General features: G+C 46.5%; 1 protein-coding gene across 10 annotated transcripts in view; it reads right to left on the bottom strand.

The window, feature by feature from the left end:
- GLB1L3 (galactosidase beta 1 like 3) overlaps positions 1-24,778 on the bottom strand; it is a 40,774-nt gene extending 15,996 nt beyond the window's left edge. For 2 of the 10 annotated variants that reach the window (XM_033208149.1, XM_033208150.1), the window contains exons 1-8: positions 23,629-24,253; positions 23,215-23,427; positions 18,988-19,056; positions 18,359-18,454; positions 16,742-16,850; positions 16,225-16,317; positions 11,775-11,856; positions 10,328-10,392 (exon numbers count right to left, since the gene is read on the bottom strand). In XM_033208149.1, the coding sequence (XP_033064040.1) occupies positions 10,328-10,392; positions 11,775-11,856; positions 16,225-16,317; positions 16,742-16,850; positions 18,359-18,454; positions 18,988-19,056; positions 23,215-23,427; positions 23,629-24,062 (1,161 nt within the window). In that variant the 5' untranslated portion in view covers positions 24,063-24,253. Of the gene's footprint in view, positions 1-10,327; positions 10,393-11,774; positions 11,857-16,224; positions 16,318-16,741; positions 16,851-18,358; positions 18,455-18,987; positions 19,057-23,214; positions 23,428-23,628; positions 24,278-24,303 lie in introns of those variants that run through there. The other 8 variants (XM_033208148.1, XM_033208146.1, XM_033208147.1 and 5 more) reach the window with 8 other exon arrangements.
- Between the last annotated feature and the right edge of the window lie 437 nt (positions 24,779-25,215).

Raw genomic sequence — 25,215 nt, 5'->3', positions numbered from 1 at the left:
TAAACATATTTAAAGATATAATCAAAGACTTACAATTTCCAACAATCATGATCTATGTTATTTGGACCAATGCTCTCACTGAGGATTTTTACAAAGTTAAATCAAATATAATATCACCATAGACACAGCTGAAAAGAGAATTCGTGTATATGAAAATAAATTAGAAGAAAGTATCCAAATAGCAGCGTAAGTAGACAAAAAAAAATGTACAAACTAAAGACATATACAGCCCATTTGAGAAGGTTTAATGAATTTAGCTGGAATTCCAGGACGAGAGGGGTGAGACAACAGAGCAGAAGCAATGTTTGAAGAACTACCACCTGGGAATACATACATCCTAGAAGCCCGACCAACTGGAATAATAAATAAAAAGATATTCAGAAAGAGACATAGGTCACCTGCAGAAAATAAAAAAGAAAACAAAAAATTCTTAGCAATATAGGAGAAAAAAAAATGCATGACAGAAAACCTCTCCATAACAGCAGGGAAGTTAGCAGACTATGGGCTGAAAGAAAACCGCCACATTAGAATTCAGAGCCAGTGAGAGACTGAAGCCAAAAACAGAGTCTGCCATAAACAGACATCACTAAAGGATACACTTCAAGCAGAAGAAAATTTTATATCCTGAGTAGAGTCTCCAGGATATAAAAAATAATAAATAGCAGAAAGATAAATATTGGGCTAAAACTAAATGAATATTGATCGTATAAAACAAATATAAAATAGTTTTAGAATTTTAAAAAGATAGAAATCAAATACAAGAAAAGTCCACAAGATGCATCTGCTGGAGTGGTCAGAGTCAGAGTGCTTGCTCTGAAGACACTTGTACCATCCAGGCGGAGAGCAGAACTTTAGACTGCAGGGGATTCCATACTTACATTAAAATTTCAAGGATGACTTTTAAAAGATAAAAACAGACTCTAACTCCAGAATGACACAGGAAAAAACAGAAATTGATTTTTTAAAATAGTGGAATCCACAAAAAGAAGCCAAGATTGTAAAGAAAAAGAAAAGAAACATTTAAAAGCAGGCACATAATCAGATGGCAGGTTTAACTTCAGTCTAAAAAGGATTACATAAAATATGAGTGACTGAGAGCTCCAAATAAAAGTTTAATTGTGTCAGACTAAAATAAAAATATTTAACTAATTTCTGATCTCTGATAAGAGAGATATCTAAAGAAAAATGTAGAATTACAGCAAGATTAAAAACCAAATGAGGATATAGAAAATGATACACCATTCAAATATTAATCAGAGAGGTCTGGCATGGCAATATCAATGTCAGACAAAAGTGACCTTAAGACAAAAAGCAATACTGCATATAAACAGGATGACTCCCTAGTGATAAAATTTCACATCCATAAAGACAAAACAAGTCCAAATTTACATAGCCTCAAAATACATCAAGCAAACTTCATAAATTTGCTAAAGTACAAGTAAAATACTAAGGACTACTGGTAGCAATATGCAAATCTGCAATTATGATAGAAATATTAACACATCTCTTTCAGTGACTAATACAACCAGCCAAAACAATCAATTGGAAATAGAATTAGAATAACACAATAAATAAAATTGACATAGAACTTAAACAGAATACTGCACCCAGTGCCACAAAATACATTCACTACAAGCACACAGGGCATTTACCAAAATTGACCACTGATAGGACATAAATACAAACAAAATTAAATATAAAAAATAATCACACCTAAAAACTTTAAACAAATGAATCTAACTCTACATCAAGTTGGTAACATAATTACATAAAACAAAGAAATTATTCCATGTAACCTTAGTACATAGAATTTTCACTACACATTCTGTGTGATATACCTTAAAGATAAAAGAAAAACCACAGAAATCTTTAAGATCATTAGATTTTCTTATTTTCAGTAATATTATCAGTGTTGTTATTTCAAACCTATTAGGAATATATTGTAGAACTAAGTGAATAATAAAATTGTGAATGTTGTTATCAACTACGATGTCCAGAGTCAGAGAAAAAATAAAAACATAAATCAGAAAAGTTAAATATAAGTTCTATATTTGCATTTTTTAAAAAAATCAATGAAACCACAATTTTCTCTTTTATAAGATGCCAATATCCTGGCCCTACACACTGAAAATGCTTAGAAGTAACAGCAATTTGATAGTAAACACAGCTTGTATTCTACAGAAGCAACAGGGTTCTTAGGAGAAATCACTATTTCTGGGTTGAGGTTTGGAAATGTATCAGGTGAGTCTGGGACATTGTATTTGGCTGGAAACCAAGTAAACTCTGAAAGACTGATGGGGTCATGTCAGAGGAGAGAGAAGCCAGGGGGAAGGTGCTTCCAGCAGGCCAGCGAGAAGCCACTTTAAGCTTCAACAACATAATGATTAAAATTGATAAGAAGGCATCAAACATATTAAAAAGTCATGAATTAATAATCAAAGAAAACAATTTACAAAAGTTTGGAAAGGTACAGAGTATGTTTTCTGACATCAGTGAAATAAAGGAAAAAAAAGAAAAATTCCCTATGTCTGAAAATTTAAAAATTAACTTCTAAACATACACATAGGCCAAAGAAACAATCGTATTGAATGTTCGAACTAGTCTGAATTACAGTATATCCAATATATCAAATATAAAACTCATGAACTAATGAGAAATCTATACCCTTAAATGTTCATAATTAAACATAGATAAAATGTGAAGGCTAATTACCCACCTCAAGAAATTAGAACAGCAAAATAAACCAAAAATAGTAAAATAAATAAAGGAAATATAAACCTAAGAGCAGAAGCAGTGAAATTGAAATTAATTTGCAATAGAGACAATTTAAAAAGAAAAATCGGTCTTTGAAAAGAACCAACATGCTTCTGATGAGACCGATAAGACAGAGTAAAAACAGACAGACAACTAAGATCAGAAATGAAAAGGAAAGACCAGCACAAATGATATGGCCATTAAAAACATGAAGATAGTGTACATAATCATATGCCATTGTATTTTAGTTTGAACGAAATGGACATATTCCTAGAAAAACTGTAACAACCACATTTACTCAGAAGGAAATGAACTTCTGAGTACAGCTCAGAGCTATAGCAGTGGGAAAAACATAAATCCCATCCTCACCGCAAGGACAAAGCTAGAAAAACTGTAAATTCATGGCTTCTTGGGTCCATCAGAGAACCTAGGTCAGAGAGCAACCAGATACCTAAAATCCGTGGAAAACCTGATGCCTGCAGGAAGAAGCTGGACCCAAGCCACTTGCTTACCTGGGGCTAGGTCATCTAATAGAGTATCAATACATCATATTAAAGAAGTGCTCAAGACAGTGTGGGCCAGCATGAGAGCATGAAGTCAAGGGAGCCGAGACGGGTGACGGCTGACACCCTCATGCTGACTTGAACTCCCCAAGTCTACCAGTTGTTCTGAGGGGAGATTCGGGAGAATCCTGGGCAAGTCTCTGTTGCGGGCTGAATTGTGTCCCCCAGCCAAATTCACATGAAGGCCTAACTCTCAGTACTACGGAATGTGACTGTGCTTGGAGACAGGGCCTTTAAAGAAATAATTCGGTAAAAGGGAGGCTGTTAGTGTGGGTCTTAATCCCATGTCACTGGGGTTCTCATAAAAAGAGGAAGTTTTGACACACCAGGGTCTCACGTTCACGGCAGAAAGACCATGCGAGGGCACTTTAAGAAGGTGGCCATCTGCAAGCCAAGGAGAGGCCTCAGAGGAGAACAGCCTGTGGACGCCTTGATTAAAAAGTGGTCAATAGGATGGGCACTAATCCAGTATGTCTGGTGTCCTTGTAAGAAGAGGAGATTAGGACACAGACACACACAGAGAAGAGACCTGTGAGGACACAGGGAGAAGACAGCCGTCCAACAAGCCAAGGAGAGAGGCCTCAGAAGAAACCTACCCTGCTAGCACCTTGATCTCAGACATCTAGTCTCCAGAATGTGAGAAAATAAATGTCTGCTGTTGAAGCCACACAGTCTATGGTCCTTTGTTATGGCAACCCTAACAAAGTAACACAGCTTTCTTTCTGGTGTTGGCTGAGGAGAGGGAGCCACCGCCACTGCCATACCTTCTCCCAGCCCATCTTCCCTAGGGAACAAAAGCCCTAATCAGCTAAGAAACAGCACAGAAGCTGTCACTTAAGGGCAGCTTAACTGGATAAAATCCATGACATCTGGGAAAAGGGATGGGGATGCCCTATCCTTGGGAAGGAAGGAACACGGGCTAGGATCAAATCTGCCACTAGAAGAAGAGCAGGAGCAGGAGCACCTGCAAAGGACACACCCTCAGACCCAGAGACAGCATCTGCTGACAAGAAGGCACAATCAGAACCAGGGAAAGCCTTTCTCCCTCACTAGCAGGCTAACCAAGCTGGAGAAAAAGTAACACATACTATAGCTGAGAGAGTCACAAGCAACAGATTCTCTATGGGACACAATGCAAAGGTGAGACTCAGAGGGGAATGCAGACATAGAGAAAACAACCTCTGTCAAACCAGCACTTGCCCTCAACACAAGATACCACCAGAAACATTTGAAGCCCATGATGCACAAAGGATAACACAGCAACAACAAACCTCACAACTAGCCCAACTCCAGACTAGAGGAACACAAAATCCCACATGGCCTAGCAGAATGAAAGGCGTGCTGATCTCCAAGACAGTATCTATGTCCTATGCATGATGTGCAGATTTCAATAAAAAAGTATGAGACACACAAAAAGGCACGAAAAGAACACACCTTGAAGAGATAAAGCAATCATCAGAAACAGACTTCGATAAGACACAGATGTTGTAACTATCACACAAGGAATTCAAAATAACTATGATTAATATATTTCAGCCTATCATGGAAAAAGTAGACAGCATGCAAGATCAGATACGTAATTGTGGCTGAAAGATGAAAACTATAAGAAAGAAGCGAATGGAAATATTAGAAATCAAAAACATAGCAAGAGAAACGAATTTCTTCAGTAAGTTCATCGCTAAACTCAACAGGCATGAGGAATGAATCAATGAATTTAAAGATAAGTCAGTAGAAATTAACCAAATTGAAAAATAAAGAGAAAAAAACACAGTGGGAAGGAAAACAGCATCCAAGACTTGTGAGACCACACTAAGTGACCTAACGTACGTGCAATTTGAACTGCAGAAGGTGAGAGAGCAGAGAAAATATCTAAATAAGTGATGGCTCGGAATTCTACAAAATTAATGACCTAGTCTTGCATTCCTAGGATGAATCTCACTAGCATGTAATTGTATTAGTCCATTTTCACGCTGCTGATAAAGACATACCTGAGACTGGGAAGAAAAAGAGGTTTAACTGGACTTAGAGTTCCACATGGCTGGGGAGACCTCAGAATCACGGCAGGAGGTGAAAGGCACTTATCACACGGCAGCAGCAAGAGAAAATGAAAAAGAAGCAAAAGTGGAAACCCCTGATACACCCATCAGGTCTCGTGAGACTTATTCACTATCATGAGACTAGCACGGGAAAGACCGGCCCCCATGATCCAATCACCTCCCACTGGGTCTCTCCCACAACACAAGGGAATTCTAGGAGATACGATTCAAGTTGAGATTCGGGTGGGGACACAGCCAAACCATATCAGTAATGCATTATCATTTTACATATTGCTGGATTCAATTTGCTCATCTTTGTTGAGAATTTTTGCTTCCATGTTCAAAAGGGAAATTGGTCTTTGGTTTTCTTCTCTTTAGTTGCTTTTATTTGATTTTGGAATTAGGAAAATGCTGACCTCATAAAATGAGTTTAGAAGTATTCTCTCCCTTTTCTATTCTCTGGAACATATTGTGTAGAATTATTATTATTTCTTACTTAATGTTTGGTAAATTTCACCAAACCACCGAGCCAAGAATTTCCTGGAACACCAAGCATGATAAATGTTAAGAAACAAACCACATATAGGCATATTACACTGAAACTTCTGAAAACTAAAGACAAACAGAAAATTCTAAAGGGAGCCAGAAGAAAAAAGACCAAAAAAAAAAAAAAGATAAAGATTAATACTGACTTCTCATCAGAAACCATGGAAGCAGAAACAATAAAGAAGAGACATCTTTAAAGTGGGGAATTATGAAGATACTATTGTACAATCCTAATACTATCTACACTTTAGTGTGATTAGTAGTTTCAGGTTAATTTTTAAATGTATCTATATACATTTTTTTCTTTCTTTCTTTCTTTCTTTTTTTTTTTTTTTGAGATGGAGTCTCCCTCTGTTGCCCAGGCTGGAATGCAATGGCACGAACTCAGCGCGCCGCAACCTCTGCCTCCCAGGTTCAAGCAATTCTCCTGCCTCAGCCTCCCGAGTAGCTGGGATTACAGGCACCCACCACCATGCCCAGCTAGTTTTTGTATTTTAGTAGAGACAGGGTGTCACCATGTTGGTCAGGCTGGTCTCAAACCTGACTTCAAATGATCTGCCCACCTCAGCCTCCCAAAGTGCTGGGATTACAGGCGTGAGCCACCATGCCCCACCTATATTTTAAATTCTAAAGTGACAGCTACAACTTTTTAAACTGACATAAGTAATAAGTCTACAGAAGAGATAAAATGGAATCAAAAAATTATCAATTAGCTCCAGAAAAGGGAGAAAAAAAGAACAAGAAACAAAGTACAAAGAAGAGAAGAATTTGCAAAGAGGTAAATTTCAATCAAACCATCTCAATAACTACTGTAAGTGTGAATGATGTAGCACATTATCTTAAAATACAACAACTGTCAAATTGAATCTTTTAAAGCAATATGTAAATATACGATGTCTACAAGAAATCCCTTTTAAATATAGATTTTAAGGTATATAAAAAGCAAAAGGATAAAGACATGCCACGCAAATACTAATTAAAAGAAAGCTAGTTCCTATATTTACATCAAAATAGAGTTCAGAACAAGGGAGAGGGACATTATATAATGATACAACAGCCAATCTTCCAACAAAATATCATAATCCTACATGTGAATGCACCTCAAAATAAGAGACAAAAACTAACAGGCCTAAAGGAAAAATAAACAATCTATGATTATATTTAGAGATGTCAACATTCCTCTCATAATAATTGATGGAATGAGTAGGCAGAAAATCAGTAAGGATAGTGATTACTTGGCCAATATCATCAATTAGCTTGACCTGATGGGAATTTATAAATAGATGTAAACTACACATCACTCTCAAATGTACATGGAACATTCACCAAGAATGACCATATTATGATCCGTGAAACAAACCTTAACAAATGTAAAAGAACAGAAATTATACAAGTATGTTCTTGGGCCTTAACAGTATTAAACTAGAAATCAATTATAGAATACTAGCTGGAAAATCCCCTAAGATTCAAAAATGAAACAGCACACTCCTGACTGATGCATGGAAGAGTCTCAAGGGAAATTTTTAAAAATGTCTTGATGTTTTGAATTCAATGAAAACACAGCCCATCAAAATTGTGAGATGCAGCAAAACTAGTACATACAGAGAAATGTACAGCATAAATGCTTATATTAGAAGAGAAGAAAACTCCCAACTCCGTAAGCTAAATTTCCACCAGAAAGACCGAGTGAAAGAACATATGCAATCCGAAGGCAGCAGAAGGGAGAAAATGCTCCAAGTTCAGCGCAGAAACCAAGGACGTTAAAGACACAAAAATAACAGAGAATCAGAATCGAGCCGAAAGCTGATTCTCTGCAAAGATCAATAAAAATTGTAAACTTCTAGCCACACTAACCAAAATAAATACACAAAATTAGCCATATTAGGACTGAAAGAGGAGCCATCACTAAACAAGGGATTATCACAAACAACCCTATGCCCATGAATTCAAAAATTTAGATGGAATAGAATGAAATGAGTAGAATAAATCCTTGAAAGACATAAACTACTACAACTCACTCAAGAAGAAATAAATTTTCGGCCGGGCGCGGTGGCTCAAGCCTGTAATCCCAGCACTTTGGGAGGCCGAGACGGGCGGATCACGAGGTCAGGAGATCGAGACCATCCTGGCTAACACGGTGAAACCCCGTCTCTACTAAAAATACAAAAACTAGCCGGGCGAGGTGGCGGGCGCCTGTAGTCCCAGCTACTCGGGAGGCTGAGGCAGGAGAATGGCGTAAACCCAGGAGGTGGAGCTTGCAGTGAGCTGAGATCCGGCCACTGCACTCCAGTCCGGGCGACAGAGCGAGACTCCGCCTCAAAAAAAAATAAAAAATAAAAAATAAAAAAATAAATTTTCCTGTATCTATTACAGAAATTGAACTGCAAGTTAAAATTCTTCTACAAAGGAAAACTTCAGGTCCAGGTAGTTTCAGCAGTGAAAGTTATCAAACATTAAGAAATACTAATAATTCTACACTACCTGTTCCAGAAAACAGAAAAGGAGAGCATACTTCCAAATTCATTTTATGAGGCCAGCATAATATCCTAATTCTGAAATCAAACAAATACCTTTTAAGAAAAGAAAACCAAAGACCAATGTCCTTCATAAACATGGAAGCGAAAATTCTCAACAAAAATATGAATAAACTGAATCTGGCAAAATAGAAAATGATAATAGCTCACAATCAGATGAGATTCATTCCAGGAATGAAAGACTGGTTCAACATGCAAAAACCGCAGTGACCGTATTAACACACTAAAGCAGGACGGCCTTTGGTTTTGACTATGACTGTACATATATGACAGCCAAGCACAATCCAGTCAGCTATCGAAGGAAATGAAGCACTGAATCGTGCTACAACATGCATAAATGGACCTCAAAGAAACAACACCCGGTATGAAAGAAGCCAGATGCAAAAGACTAAATGCTGCATGAGCCCACTTATGTGAAATGTCTAGAAAACATCAATTTATAGAACCAGAAAGCAGATTGGTGGCTGCCCAGGACTGGAGACGGGATTAACTGCAATGAGCATTAAATGCAATGAACATTTTGGATTGTGGTGATGGTTGTGGAAATCTGTGTGTTGAATTACATGCTTACAATGGGTGAATTTAATGGTGTATAAATGAGATTTCAATTAAGTTGTTAACTGAAAGTGACAAGAAAAAAAGAACAAAAAGGAAGAAGACGACTTACCAAAAGTATTGAAAAACTAGAGATAGCCATAGATCCACAGAGCTCTGGCAGGGCTCCTGCCTTTCACCAAGTTGGAAACTGTATAGAAATTGATGAAAATCCAGGCGCAGTGGCTCAGCCTGTAATCTCAGCACTCTGGGAGTCCGAGGTGGGTGGATCACCTGAGGTCAGGAGTTTGAGACCAACCTGGCCAACATGGTGAAATCCCATCTCTACTAAAAAGTACAAAAATTAGCCGGGTGTGGTGGCAGGTGCCTGTAATCCCAGCTACCCAGGAGGCTGAGGTGGGAGAATCGCTTGAACCAAGGAGGCGGAGGTTGCAGTGAACGGAGATCACGCCATTGCACTCCAACCTGAGCAACAAGAGTGAGTCTCTGTCTCAAAAAAAAAAAGAAATTGATAAAAAAAAGAAAAGAAAGAAAGTTCATGACTCTTATTTATAACATAGGTGGAGGCTGGGGACAGAGCCCTGGAGCTGCAGAGTCTTTGGCTAGGCCGGGGGGCCACCGTGTGCGGGAATGGAAGGAAGGCCCTCAGGGGCGGTGTAGTGGGGCTGGGAGCGGAGGCAGAGGCTCACAGCGGCCCAGTGGGCCAAGGCGTGGGGGCTGGATGGCATCCTGGGCACAAAGGACAACCAGGAAAGAGTGTTAAGCAAAGGAGACTGTGACCACGCCTGGTCTTGAAGCGCGCACTGTAACTAGTTTGTAGAGAAAGGAACACATGTACTCCCTGGAGGCTGGGCTGTGGCTTGTCCTTCTTTGTAACTGTCACGGGAGGTCACCCACTGAGAGGAAGGTGGGAGCCGCTCGATCCGCATCTGTTAAATCAGCGCAGGTGCAACCCTCGTCCCTTCCCACAATGTGTATGCTGTGGCGGGAAAGGCTAACCCCACGAGAACTCCCTGGGAAGCCTCCATCAGCAAAGCGCTCAGCCGGGCTCAGCTCCGTCTTCACAGGGCAAAGGGAGGAACATCTTCTCCCTGATTCCCGTCACCCCTCGCCCTGCCCACTTATCTCCATGACGTGACCCACAAGCGGAGGTGAACAAGCAGGCTTCCCTCCTCCCTCCCCACCCCAAAGGCTCCCGACATGGCTTGGAACCTGCTGAGGACCCAGGTGGAAACCTGCGGTCTTCTTGTCAAAGCTGTTTTCACTTAACACCAGTTACACAGGTGAGGGCGGTTATGGCAGGAGGAGCCGTAAAACCCGCCTGTCTGAAATGTCTTACCTGGACTTGACGAAGCTGACTGAACGTATTCTTGTGAACCTTTTGCAAATTGATGGCGGCCAACACTGCATAAAGAAGAGACAGGCCCGACTGAGAGGGCTGAAGCGTGAGACAAGCGCCGTCAGGAAAGGGAAGGAACTCCCGCCCACGCACCCGCCCACGCACCCGCCCACGCACCCCGGAGGGAAGCAGCCCGCCCCCGCCCAGACGCACGCAGGAGGGAAGGAACCCGCTCCCGCCCGGACACACGCAGGAGGGAACCCGCCCCGCGCCCCCACCCGGACGCACGCAGGAGGGAACCCGCCCCCCGCCCCCACCCGGACGCACGCAGGAGGGAACCCGCCCCCCGCCCCCACCCGGACGCACGCAGGAGGGAACCGCCCCCCGCCCCCACCCGGACGCACGCAGGAGGGAACCCGACCCCCAACCCGGACGCACGCAGGAGGGAACCCGACCCCCAACCCGGACGCACGCAGGAGGGAACCCGCCCCCACCCCGCCCGGACGCACGCAGGAGGGAAGGAACCCGCCCCCCGCCCGGACGCACGCAGGAGAGAACCCGCCCCCACCCCGCCCGGACGCACGCAGGAGGGAAGGAACCCGCCCCCGCCCGGACGCACGCAGGAGGAGCGCATGCTCAGCAGTGAGGATGGCGAGAGGCTGCCCGCATCCCACTCTGCCACGTCCAAAGGGCTGCCATGGCCATCGCCACATCCCTGACACTTGCAGGGACACTCGTTGTTAAAATTAGCTACACTCTGTGCAGGGAAGTGAGCCAGGCCAAGGCTCCCTGACATGATTAGACCAGAAACAGAACGCAGTTTCCTGGCCCCCAGTGTACCATGCTCCAGTGGAAAAGCCGCTGCTAAGGAGGCAGAAGGGCAGCCGCCGGCAGCAGCCCGCCCCACCGGCCTACTCACACCCGGGCGTGCCCCTCACTACTGCCATCTGATGAGTCCGTCCTGAATCTTCCTGCCACTTAATTCTCTACGACCTCCTAAGTGTCCACACAGAGCCTTGGGTGGTAGGATCCCAGAAATGGGACAGGGTCTAGGCGGGGTTCCTGACACAACACCCATCTTCTGGTTCTCCCTGTGGCTTCCCACGTTAGTGGAGACGGCCCTGATCCCAGGCCAGGCCCAGTACTAATGCAGATTCCTTACCACAGAAAAACTATGGGAGATGGAAAGGCGTCCTGAGGACAGAGGAGCTCCAGTGCTGCTGTGTTTAAAGACAGCAGGAGCAAGGCCAAGAGAGGGGGCTGGTGAGCCGCCCTGAACCTTGACCTTGAGTCCTCATTTATTCTAACATCAAACTCCAAGATCCATCCCAGTGGACACAGGAAAGGGAGGCATCAAGATGCACTTGTTTTTCTCTGGGGTGTGTTCAAGATTTACACGGGCTGGCTGAAAGCCTTGTTCTCTTGTGAACTAACTCTAAATGTGTACCTCCTTTGGTGTGGCCGCTCAGCACATTTTTCTCACCATCGGAGGTCAAGAGAAGCTCCACAATCCCTCTTCTCAGCAGAGCCTGTTGAGAAAATTAACCAACATGAACCCAGTTCCCTCATTCCATTGGGAAAAAAGAAATACTTACAGCTCCCCATTCTCATGGGTTCCACAGCCATGAATTCTGCAATCACATTCAGAAATGTTTTTACTTTTTTAATTTAAAATTTTTTTTTAGAGACAGGGTTGTTGCGGGAAGTCAAGGACCCCGAACGGAGGGACGGGCTGAACCACGGCAGAAGACCATAAATTGTGAAGATTTCGTGGACATTTATTAGTTCCCCAAATTAATACTTTTATAATTTCTTACGCCTGTCTTGACTGCAATCTCTGAATGTAAACTGTGAAGATTTCATGGACACTTATCACTTCCCCAATCAATACCCTTGTGATTTCCTATGCCTGGCTTTAATCTCATAATCCCATCATCTTCGTAAGCTGAGGAGGATGTGTCTCGCCTCAGGACCCTGTGATGGTTGCGTTAACTGCACAAATTGTTTGTAGAGCATGTGTGTTTGAACAATATGAAATCTGGGCACCTTGAAAAAAGAACAGGATAACAGCAATGTTCAGGGAACAAGGGAGACGGCCTTGGACTCTGACTGCCGGTGAGCCGGATGGAACAGAGCCATATTTCTCTTCTTTCAAAAGCAAATAGGAGAAATATCGCTGAATTCTTTTTCTCAGCAAGGAACAGCTCCGAGAAAGAGAATGTGCCCCTGAGGGTAGGCCTATGAATGGCCCACGTGGAGCTGGCCATCTTTTACGGTCGAAGCCAAAGCGATGAAATAAGCCCCAGTCTCCTGTAGCACTCCCAGGCTTATTCGGATGAGGAAATTCCCGCCTAATAAATTGTGGTCAGACAGGTTGTCTGCTTTCAAACCCTGTCTCCTGATAAGATGTTATCAATGACAATGCATGCCTGAAACTTCATTAGCAATTTTAATTTCGCCCCATCCTGTGGTCCTGTGATCTCACCCTGCCTCCACTTGCTTTGTGATATTTTATTACCTTGTGAAGTATGTGATGTCTGTGACCCACACCCTATTCCTACACTCCCTCCCCTTTTGAAAATCGCTAATAAAAACTTGCTGGTTTTACGGCTCAGGGAGCATCACGGAAACTGCCGACATGTGACGTCTTCCCCGGACACCCAGCTTTAAAATTTCTCTCTTTTGTACTCTTTCCTTTTATTTCTCAGACCAGCCAACGCTTAGGGAAAGAGAAAATAACCCACGTTGAATATCGGGGTTGGGTTTTCCCCCAATACACGGTCTTGCTGTGTTTCTCCAAGCTGTAGTGCAGTGGCATGATGATAGCTCACTATACCCTCAAACTCCTGGATTCAAGCCATCTTACCACCTCAGTCACCTGAGTAGCTAGGACTACAGCCACACGCCACCATATCCAGCTAATTTAGAGTAGCTAGGACTACAGCCACACGCCACCATATCCAGCTAATTTAGAGTAGCTAGGACTACGGCCACACGCCACCATATCCAGCTAATTTAGAGTAGGTAGGACTACAGACACACGCCACCATATCCAGCTAATTTTTTTTCTTTTATAGAAACAGGGTCTCACTATGTTGCCCAGCCTGGTCTGAAACTCCTGGCCTGAAGTGAGCCTCCTGCCTTGGACTCCCAAAGTACTCCTATTACAGGTGTGAGCCACCACACCTGGCCAAAAATATATTTCTTAGTTGCATCTGTACTGAACATGTACAGGCATTTTTCCAATCATTATTTCCTAAAGAGTAATATATAGCAACTATTTATGTAGCATTTACATTGTATTGGGTATTAGGAGTAATCTAGAGATAAGTTAAAGTATATGGGAGAGGCCAGGCACAGTGGCTCATGCCAGCACTTTGGGAGGTTGAGGCAGGCAGATCACTTGAGGTCAAGAGTTTTAATACCAGCTTGGCCAATATGGTGAAACCCTGTCTCTAATTAGCCAGGTGTGGTGGTGCATACCTGTAATTCCAGCTACTTGGGAGGCTGAGTCACAAGAATTGCTTGAAACCAGAGGCAGAGGTTGCAATAAGTCGAGATCATACCAGCCTAGGTGACAGAGTAAAACTGTCTCAGGAAAAAAAAAAAAAGCGTATGAGAGGATGTGCATAGGCTGCATGGAAATGCCACACCATTTTATGTCAAGGACTTGAACACCGACCGATTTTGTGTCCATGGGGGCCCTGGAATCAGTCCTCCATGGATGCCAAGGGACGACTACACGAGGAAATTGGAAACTAAACAGAGCATGGTTCAGTTGGGTGAGATGTGAGCTAGACAAGGGTTTGAATTCAGTCTGACCTTCTGCAACTTAGTAAATTGGGGGAAATCACTGTCTGTCTCAGCCTGGTGATTTTTGTGGAGAATGACCCTAAAATCGGTTGAGTGTGGGTTCTGACACCCCATAACCAAAGCCTCCAGCAACAATGGGCTGAGTTTACCAGGAAATGCCCTGGAAGAGGATCTAAGTCACTGAAAGAAGAGGAAGACTAGGGAATCACTCTGTGCTGGAAGGGGAGAGGCTGCAGCTGTGGGGTCCTGAAAACCATCAGGGACTTCACCAAGCTCAGGTGCTGCCTAACACTGTCAAGGGGAACAAGGAAGCCTGCCATGGCTGCAGGGATGGGGAGATCTCATCCGAAAAACCATGGTTACGAGGCCAGATAGCCAGGGCCCAGCTGTGCGTCTCCTGTGTTCATTGAGCCACATCTGGGCCTGGGATTGGAGTTGAATGGTAATTTTTTTTTCTTTTTCTTTTTTTTTTTTTTTTTTTGAGACAAGTCTCACTCTGTCACCCAGGCTGGAGTCCGGTGGCACAATCTCGGCTCACTGCAAACTCCATCTCACAGGTTCAAGTGATTTTCCCGCCTCAGCTTCCCGAGTAGGTGGGATTACAGGCATGTACCACTACGCCCAGCTAATTTTTGCATTTGTAGTAGAGACAGGGTTTTGCCACATTGGCCAGGCTGGTCTCAAACTCCTGACCTCAGGTGATCCGCCCGCAGCAGCCTCCCAAAGTACTGGATTGTATGTGTGAGCCACTGAGCTCAGCCAGTAAATTTTAAAACCAAGAACAAACAATGCTGGCTGAATACAACTGATTCAGGGCAGCCATGCAGTCCCTGGGAAAAGTTGGGGAGGGAAATTACTCTCTGACCTTGTCCAACTCCAGAAGCCACAGCTGTAGGGCGAGAGCCAGCATGTGGATGAAGTCCAGCCCCGCCCTCCTCCCCACTTTGCCCAGCTGGGGACCCCTCCTCTTCCCCTCCCAGCCTCCAGACAGAGGTCTCCGTGCAGGCACCACTGCAGAGGCAAGGGTGGAGTCAGGACGGCTCAGGCCCACCGTGCAGCCCTGCACCCTGCTTGGCAGCCCAAGGAGGGGTTCAGTTGAGACTGAACTCTCATCAGCTTCCTGAATGTGGGAAGTCAGGGGCCAGCAGGGGCTGAGCCACCAGGAAGGACAGCAGGCAGAACTGCAGTTATTCCCTGGCCTGAGACATCCCTCCATGAAGAAGCAAGGGGGACAGAAGAGATGACGTTTATCCTACAGGCCAGAAAGCTTCAAGCTGAGAGTCACATCACTAAATTCTTGAAGCGTTATTTACAGTGGAGGAAGATTCACCAACCCCAGCTTTAATGAGAACCGTGGGTCCCAGAGACAGGAAGCAGAAAGGAATAGCCCTTTAACGCCACGTTCTGTCTTCTAATAAAGTTATTTAGGTACATAGTGATTGTCCTGACTGCTGTGCATTCACAGAGAAAATGAACTTGATCTACAGTTGAACTTTGAACAACACAGGTTTGAACTGTGCGGATCCACTTATACTCGGAATTTTTTCAATACAAGTTAATTCCCCTGCCTCCCCTGCCACCTCCCCCACCTCTTCTGCCACCCCTGAGTCAGCAAAACCAACTCCTCCTCCACCTCTTCCTCCCCCTCAGCCTGCTTAACATGAAGATGATGAGGAGACCTTTACCATGATCCATTTCTGCTTAATGAGAAGTCAATATGTTTTCTGTTACTTATGATTTCCTTAGTAACATTTTCTTTTCTGAAGCTTACTTTATTGTAAGAATACAGTATATAATAGATATACAAAACCTGCATTAATCAACTGTTTATTATCAGTAAGGCTTCCAGTCAACAGTAGGCTATTAGTGACTACATTTTGAGGGAGTCAAAAGTTATATGCAAATTTTCAGCCATGCAGTGGGCCAGCACCCCTCAGCACCTCGTGTTCACAGGCCAGTATTCTCAGAATGCACAGTGCCCAGCCCGATCACCCATGCATCCAGGAATCAGAAAAGCACGCCAGAAAAGAGACAGATGGAGGAAGGAGGCATGTAAACATGGGGCCAAACCAAGACCCTCTTACCTTGTGGAGATACGGCATGTAGGTTTTATCCTTATTGAATGAGCCATATTCATTCTCCACTTGCACAGCGATGACAGGGCCTCCCTGGCGGTACTGAGAGACAAGCAGAGGAGGGTTAAAGAGTGAGGCTATTTGGGGCAAAAGCCTGGAGTCTCTGGGCTTGCTGCTAAAGGCTGCACAGCTGGTGTGGCAGGCTCTGATCCACGGCCCCTGTGGTCTGCGTGCTCTGCTCCAGCACCAGAGTTAGTCTGCTGGGTCACTTGGCTGCTGTGGGAGCCACCATCCCAGTGCGTTGCAGACACGTAACTGCCACAGTTTTCCCTGTTTCTCACACTAGCTACTTAAACTTGAGCCCTCAAACCTACAAATGCATCTGCTTCCACGCCAATCCCATCCATATTCCCACCTCCCTCCTGCCTTAGGGTTATGCCACCACTTGTATGTGGGTCCCACGACCTTCCACTGCCCGATCAGGAAAGTGCATGTAAGAAAGATGCAGAAGATAATTTGGCTTTACCTGGAGAGGAATCACTCTGGGAATCAGGTGGTCAAAATACTTCTCAACTGCTTCAGTGAAGCCCTTGTTGGTTGTCCTCAACAGTAACCGGGGGTCTCGCAGGAGCCAGCTGGGGAGAGAAGGGCAGGCTCAGGGTCTGAGACAGGACGGGAAGGAAGAGGGAAGGAGGAGAGGGCTCAGAGCTGCCCCAGCTCGCCCAGCACGTCTGCCCAGCTGCCTCACACCCGTGGTCCCAGAGCACTCGGGTGCTCTCAGGAAAGATCTGTGCCTCGCGAGACTTTCAGACCATTCTCATTGACTGTCGGGATTTGAAAGCAAACACCCGCCTCCACCTCCAAGGCACTTCGCAACTTGGGAAGTGCCTTCAGCTCCATGTGGTCCGACTGAGGGTCTGGCCTGTCAAGTCTCTTACAGTCATGTCTTAAAGAGCTTTTTCTTCTACCTTTTGTTGAACACTCTCCACTCTTTTTCAGTTTATTGAAAACATTTTTCGGTCGGGCGTGGTGGCTCATGCCTATAATCCCAGCACTTTGGGAGGCCGAGGTGGGCGGATCACCTGAGGTCGGGAGTTCGAGACCAGTCTGGCCAACATGGCGAAACCCCTATCTCTACTAAAAGTACAAAAATTAGCCGGGTGTAGTGGCAGGCGCCTGTAATCCCAGCTACTCAGGAGGCTGAGGCAGGAGAATCACTTGAACCCGGGAGGCGGAGGTTGCAGCGAGCCAAGATCACACCACTGAACTCCAGCCTGGGTGACAAGAGCAAGACTCCATCTCAAAAAAAAAAAAAAATTCTTGGGGACAGAAAAATTTCCTTAGGCACACTGTCACATTTCCACTAAGAGCTAAGTCTTCAGGCTCAGGGCAGGAGCCTACGGGCCAATGACACTCTGCTCCCTCCAGGTCACTGGGGAAGTGCCAGGCAGGCCTCCAGTCAAGCTATGCCAGGAGTCACTGATTCCCGAAAACTCCACTCCCCTCAGCTCAGGCTTTCTCTGCCCCTGGAGAGAAACCAAAGGCCTCATCTGACTCTGAGGTGCAGAGGTGCTCACCGGAGGCAGAGCCCCAGATTCCCCAGAAAGCCCTGCCCACCACAGGGATAGCAGAGAGCAGTCTTGGAGTCTCACCCTGACCCTCAGCAGTCTGGGCTGGGGGCCAGAATCACAGAGGAGAGAATAAGGCAAAGAAAAGCAAGAGGGAAGGGAGGGGAGCTGAGGGTGGTCTCACTGCATGGAAAGGCAGCCTTCCCCTCACAAAATAAGCGACAGATCAGAAGTTTTCAAAACAAGCCCAGAGTCATCAGAACCTTCCCTTGCAGGCCTTAAAGCTTCCGGTCCCTTTCTTCCCAGGGCATTTTGAGAAGGACAGAGGGGGCCACAGCCCCTCCTGTGTGGGGAAAGAAGAGTGGGAGCCTCTTGTGGCCACTTCTCCCTGAGCACACCCTCTTTACCCCAGTACCGCAGGCTTCACATGGACAACGCAGGCGCGGTGCGTGGCTTGGGGTGGCACACCCCTCATCAGCTCCGTGAATAAAGTTACTTTCCTTGTTACTAAATTGAAATTCACGAAAGCAAATACTTCGTTAGAACCACAACTCTGGGATTGCAGCCCCGCTTACCTGGGCAAGCCCCCGAGGTCCATCTCACTGCAGATGTAGGGGCCTGGACGCAGAATCACCCATAGCCCGATCTCCGCAGCCATCAGGACGAAGGCCCTAGGGAGGTCCACATCGTCAGCCCCTCCCATGACGGCCCAGGATGAGGCCGGGTGGGGGCCACACACGTCAAAGGGTGGAGCTGCCCGGTGGGGCGAAGGGATGGCTCGGCCCCACCCACAAAAAGCGGGGACTCCCACACTAAGTCGGTGGCCTGAGCTGCTCCCAGCCTCAGAGCCTCCGCACAGCCCCATCGGGGGCCTGAGGAGGAAGGGTGACAGCCAGGGCACAGCGGTCTTAACAGTGAACCTGACCCAATAGCCTTGCTAGCCTAGAGGGGCCGCCCTGCCCCAGCCCAGGCAGCCGGACCCCATGCAGAGTCGGGCGGCTCCTGGGGTCTTTTGCCCCTCTGGGCTGCAGTGGAGAAGTGGGGCCCAAAGGCTGCAGACCCAGCAGGTCATGACTGGGGAGCATCTAGGTCCCAGGTGCAGGTCCTCTTGCAGTCCTAGAACCGGGCTCCAGACCCAGGTCCCTCCCAGCCACCTCTCTGCCCCTGCCCCTGGCCAGGTCACAGAAGCAGCAACACCACGTACTCCAGGTCCAGGTTCCCAGAGAAGTCAAATTTGCCTCTTTCTGGCTCATGCAGGTTCCACGGAACATAGCTGGAAGAGGTGAAAGGGAAGTATGATGAGTATCTTCTTATTTCTTCCTCCAAATTGTTAGGTCTGCCCCAAATCCAGGCCAAAACCATGCATTGCTCTATTCTGAAATAAGTTGAAGTTTCCAATGGAAATTAAACCTCTGTTACACTAACCATGACTATCTTTATAGTTTCTTGCTCTATTATCCAATTGTGGTTCAAGGTGCCAATTGTCCTGTGATGCTAGATTTCTTGGGATTTATATATAAATTCTTCCACTCACTGCCCTATTGTAACACCCATTAAAAGCATAAACTAAAGAAGAGAACAAAAACAAAAATGTCTACATCTGCCTTATATAGTATTGCTATGAGTTAGTCAAAATAAGAACAAATGAGGAGTTTCTGTGAAGACAGTGGAGATACAGTAAATCTAGTAAGGGTACTACCTTTAGAACTTAGCAAGAATGGCCCCTACAGGACCCTCCCCCATAGGGCTATGAGTAAAAATTTTATTAGGTATACTAAGCATAGTTCACTAGGCAACTGTCTTTTTTTGTGCCACTGGCAACATGTTTGAGTGTTATGCCCCTTAACATGGTGTTTCCTCTAAGCCCTGTGGTTTTTATTACACAGTTTTGTGCAGCGCAGAGATTTTTGACAATACATTGCAGAAGTGACTGTATGAACCACCAAGAAGACATACTACTCACGGCCTTCTATGAGCTCAACAATAGAGCTTGTTGTATGTCGTCAGTTACAACATAGCTTGTTGTAAGTAAAGGAGAAGCTGACTGAATGAGAGAGGACATGGATGCATCAGTTACCATCACAGTGAAAAGATTTAAAGTACCCCTCTAAGAAACAAAGAAAATAAGCAGAAAAAAAAACTTGTAAGGATATAGATTTGAACTGCATAATTAACAAGCCGCATCTAATAAGGAAGGAGAACCCAGTAGCCAACAGATGGAGCATTTACATTCCCTTAAAAAGTGCATCTGGGCCGGGCGCGGTGGCTCAAGCCTGTAATCCCAGCACTTTGGGAGGCCAAGACGGGCGGATCACGAGGTCAGGAGATCGAGACCAACCTGACTAACACGGTGAAACCCCGTCCCTACTAAAAAAATACAAAAAACTAGCTGGGCGAGGTGGCGGGCGCCTGTAGTCCCAGCTACACGGGAGGCTGAGGCAGGAGAATGTCGTGAACCCGGGAGGCGGAGCTTGCAGTGAGCTGAGATCCGCCACTGCACTCCAGCCGGGGTGACAGAGCAAGACTCCGTCTCAGAAAAATAAAAACAGTGTATCTGTAGAACTAAGTATGAAAAAAGAATGTAAAACTTAAAAGACCAAAATTTAAAATGCATGAAACAGTTGTAAAACATTTGCATGAAACAGTTGCATGTACTATGTCACAAAGTAAATCTCAGCAAATTCCAAAAATCTATATCACATAGTCCATGATCCCAAGACAAATGCAAATAAATTTTAAAATCACAGTTAACAATAGTAAAAATTAAAATAAATAAATAAATAAAACAGAAAGCATATTCTCAAATAGCTAATGGAAACAATATCAAAACTTAGGAAATATTTGAAAATAAATAAATTCAAAGCACTATATAGCAAAATATGTGGGCTATGTAACCAAAGCAACACTCAGATAAACATTCATATCTTTGAATGAATATATTAGAAAACACAAAAGACTGGAAGTAAAAGAAGCTAAATATTAACTCAGGGAAAAAGGAGGAGAAGGAGGAGGATACCGAGGAGGGCAGAGAAGAGAAGGTACTAAATTAATAAAGTAGAGAAAAGGAAATTACATTTAACTCAGAAACTGTGAAATAGAAATCCGAAATATACAGAGAGTATTAACAAAGCTACAAGCTAGCTATTTGAAAAGACTAAATAGAAATAGATAAGATTAAGGAAAAAGAAAAAAATAGCCAAAATACACAATGTGATGTACCTGATTTCCAAGTGAGTACAGGAAAGAAAGGAAAAATTTGTTAAGTCCCAGTGAGTTCAAAAGAAGAAAGAAGGCCGGGCGCAGTGGCTCATGCCTGTAATCCCAGCACTTTAGGAGGTCGAGGCAGGTGGATCACCTGAGGTCAGGAGTTTGAGACCAGCCTGAACAATATGGTGAAACCCCATCTCTGCTATAAATACAAAAAGTAGCCGGGCGTGGTGGTGGGCACCGTAATCCCAGCTACTCAGGAGGCTGAGGCAGGAGAATCCCTTGAACCCAGGAGGCAGAGGTTGCAGCGAGCAGTGATTGCACCACTGCACTCCAGCCTGGGTGACAGAGTGAGACTCCATTAGAAGAAACAAAAAAACAAAGAAAAAAAGAAAGAAAGAAAGAGAGAGAGGCAAAGAAAGAAAGGAAGGAAGGGAGGGAGGGAGGGAGAGAAGGAAGGAAGGAAGGAAAGAAGGAAGGAAGGAAGGAAGGAAGGAAAAAAGAGGGGAAAGCAGAATGTATTCAAGAAGAAACAGAGGACGTGAGTTAATAACCATTCAAAGAGCTATGTTTTCCCAAAATCCTTCACCTCACAAACCACAAAAGATAGTAGTCACAGAGTTTACAGGTGAATCTTACAAAACTTTCAGGGTAAAGATAATTCTTGCGCAAAATATTTTCAATAAGTAAGAAAAGAAGATTTACTCACTTTATGAGCTTATTATAAGATTGATTCAAAACTGGACAAGAATACTAACAAAATAAAATTTTAAATCAGCTTGGCTTATAATCATAAACACATTTGAAATAAAACACTTTTGGCCCGGCGCGGTGGCTCACGCCTGTGATCCCAGCACTTTGGGAGGCCGAGGCGGGCGGATCATGAGGTCAGGAGATCGAGACCATCCTGGCTAACACGGTGAAACCCTGTCTCTACTAAAAATACAAAGAATTAGCCGGGCGTGGTGGCGGGCGCCTGCAGTCCCAGCTACTTGGGAGGCTGAAGCAGGAGAATGGTGTGAACGTGGGAGGCAGAGCTTGCAGTGAGCCAAGATCATGCCACTGCACTCCAGCCTGGGCGACTGAGCGAGACTCTGTCTCAAAAAAAAAAAAAAAAAAAAGAAATAAAACACTAGCAAATAAAGTCTAGCAATCTATGTGTATGTAATGTGTGCATATCTCAGAGCCAAGCAGAGTTTATACTAGTACCATATGGCTGCCTGACTATCAGAAAAATTGTCGACGTAATTCAGCAATTCAAAAGAAAGGTGAAGAAAAACTATATTGTTCCCCCAAGAGATGCAGTAGCAGCTTTCAATAAAACTCAACGATTATTTCTGATTAAATTCTTTGCATTTTAAATGAACCAGTTGTCAATTTACTGCTTCTCAGCTTCAAATTCACCCTTCAATACCAGCTCTGCAATAAGGCACAGGGCCCTCTAAGCATCTTCTCCTTTACAGTGAGTGTGATGGTAAGCTTGCCACAAGATGTGGAGGCAGGTCCTCAGGAGGACGGGGCCTCTGATTCTGGAGCAGTTTTGCATTCCTATGGTCATACAGGGTGACTGGTCAGTTGTATACAGGTATGAGGACAACCATGGTGTTTCCTTTTAAAGGGTGAATTGCTTGAGTCCAGGAGTTTGAGACCAGTCCAGGCAACAAGGCGAGAAACTCCATCTCTACAAACAATTCAAAACACTAGCCTGGTGTGGTGGCATGCACCTGTGGCCCCAGCTACTCAGGAGGCTGAGGCAGGAGCATCACCTGAGCCAGAGAAGTAGAAGCTGCCATGAGCTGAGATCAGGCCACCTGCACTCCAGCCCTAGCAACAAACAGAGCAAGACCCTGTCTCAAAAAAAAAAAAAAAAGTTTGTTTTAAAAACATGCATGTATCTGTAAGTACATATTTACCTGTAAGTGTGCCTGAAGCTTCTGTCATTAAACTGAGTGCTCCGAAGGGCTCCTGGTGTTCCTTCACTAGACAGACAGATTCCTGAGCAAATAACCTTCTCCCCTGAGATTCTCCCACTAACCCCTATCCAAGGTTTTGATCATAGAGCAAGCTCAGCATGAGACGTAAGTGACCATTGGACGCTTAAGCATAAAATGTATGTGCTGGAAACGACTTGTAAGTCCTCACGCTGGGCCCCCAAAATCGGAGGCTCTTGCTACCCTGCACTTGGAGGGGAACAAGATCCTGGAGGTGAGGGGCCAGCACTCACGTGGTGACAGTATTGAAGCCACAGGCCTTCAGCTTCAGCAGGCGGTCCCTCCAGTACTCCCTGGGCACCCGGAAATAGTGGATGGAGCCCCCGAAGATCAGGAACTTGTGGCCCTCCAGGGTGAAGTGGGGCTTACCCCGACCTGTGCTTGCAGTTCCCAGTCCCACAGATCGATTCTTCAGCTCCAGAGGGGTCAGATGAGACCAGTTAAACCTGGAGGGGGGCGGGCGAGGGAAAGAAAGTGGAAAGGGAGAGAGAATTCGGGAGGGGGCTCGGAGGGACGGCTGAAACCCTAGCGAAGAAAAAGATGTTCTTGTTAGTAGGACGCGTTCTGTGCACAGTCGCGATATTATTTTCTCCAAGAAAGGTGAGGTCGCTCCCCTCGCTCCCCAGGAATGCGGCTCTCGGGCAAACCTGGGCTGGGGCGGATGCGCTCTGCCAAGCATGAGGTTCTCTTCCTGCTTAAACCGAGGAGCAAAAGCTGGTAAGACACACGGCAGGAAAAAGACGCCCACCATTCTCTTCCAGGAGAGGCACGGGCTGGAAGGAGAAAGGAGAACAGTGACAAGGGGAAGGTGCCGGCCCCGCCGAGCGGCGCGGGCCGCGAAGCTGTGCCGGGGGCGCTTTAGAGGCCGGAGCCCGGGAGGGGGCCCGCGACACAGGCGGGTCTTCCGGGCGGGCCCAGGGCCAGGAGAGCGCAGCACGGAGGCCGCGGACAGACCTTCCGTCCTAGAGCCTGCAGACAGGGCTGGGCCCTGTGGCTGGGTGTCTGGGGAGGGGGAGGCGGGCGCTTCCCCCACCAGGTCCAGGAAGGACACGGTGTCCAGCCGCTGGGCCCCGGCCTGCATCCCCAACCCTGACTGTCTGGCATCTGGTGAACAGCCCCTCCGCAGGGTGCGGGTGGCTCGGGGATCTGCAGAGGAAAGCTGGGGAGCGCGGGCTCAAGGACGGGGCTTGGCGCGGCGCACGCCTGGGGCGCCCGGCCGGCCACAGACCGCGGGGAGGGCGGGAGGCTCCGAGGCACGCGCTGGGTGGTGGGTGGCCGGGAGGGCTGGCTGGGCTGCCGCCGGGGCAGCGGCGACCCGTCACCTGAGGAAGGGCGGGGACTTCATCGCGGCGCGGCCGAGGCGCCGAGGGTCCCTTGCGGCTGCCGCCCCTCCCCGCTGCCCCCGACGCCGCGCTCCGGCCGGGACTGGAGCCCCGGGTTCCGCGGGGCCGGCTCAGGTCTGCGCGCTGCGCGTGTAGCCGAGGCAGAAATCCGTTCGCAGGCGCAGACGGCGGATCCCGGTCCCAAGAAGGCGCGTCGGGCCCCGCACCGCGAGGACAGCCGAGCTCCGCCGGCGCTCCCGGTGTTCCCGCAGCCGGTTCGGGCGCAGACGCCTCTCCGCCCTCGGAGGGAAAGCGGGAGGGCCCTTGGGTTCACGCCCCGACCTTGGGCTTCCTCACCTGGGCCGACAGCCAGCTGGCACAGAAAGGCCGGCGCGTGGGCGAGGCGGAGAGAGCCAGAGCCCAGCGCTGGGCAGAGCAGCCTCCGCGCCGCGCGCACGACTGGAAACCACGTGCAGATTCCCCAGAGGGCCCCGAAGCACAGGGGAGAGTCCCTGCAGAGCTCCGCTTTCCCCACACTGCTGCCTCCTGGGAAAGGAGTGAGAATCAGCGCGCAGAGCTTTGGGAAGGCGGTTCCCTGGGCGGGAGCGGCCGAGCACAGCTTCACGCAGGTGCGAGCGCGGAGGATGCTTTGGTGACAAAGTGGCGGGAGCTGCAGGAGGCCCCGGGGGCTGTGGACGCAACGGGAGCTGCCCAGCCCCTTCCAGGAAACAGGGGGGACTGTTAAACGGTTTCCAGCAGAAACTAAGCCAGGGGTTCTTTTTACGGAGATTCCTCGGCTGCAGGGTGGAGGCTAGATGAGAACAGACGTCCTCTCATGGTGGTTAGGAACGATGCCCAAGAGGAGGGCACGGGTTCCGGGAAGACTTGGGAGGTTAAACCAGCAGCTCCGAA

This window comes from Trachypithecus francoisi, unplaced genomic scaffold, assembly GCF_009764315.1.
Source record: "Trachypithecus francoisi isolate TF-2019V2 unplaced genomic scaffold, Tfra_2.0 Lachesis_group8, whole genome shotgun sequence".
Lineage (NCBI taxonomy): Eukaryota > Metazoa > Chordata > Mammalia > Primates > Cercopithecidae > Trachypithecus > Trachypithecus francoisi.
Note: the sequence above shows the minus strand (reverse complement) of the source record. Positions and strands in the feature narration are given on the sequence as shown.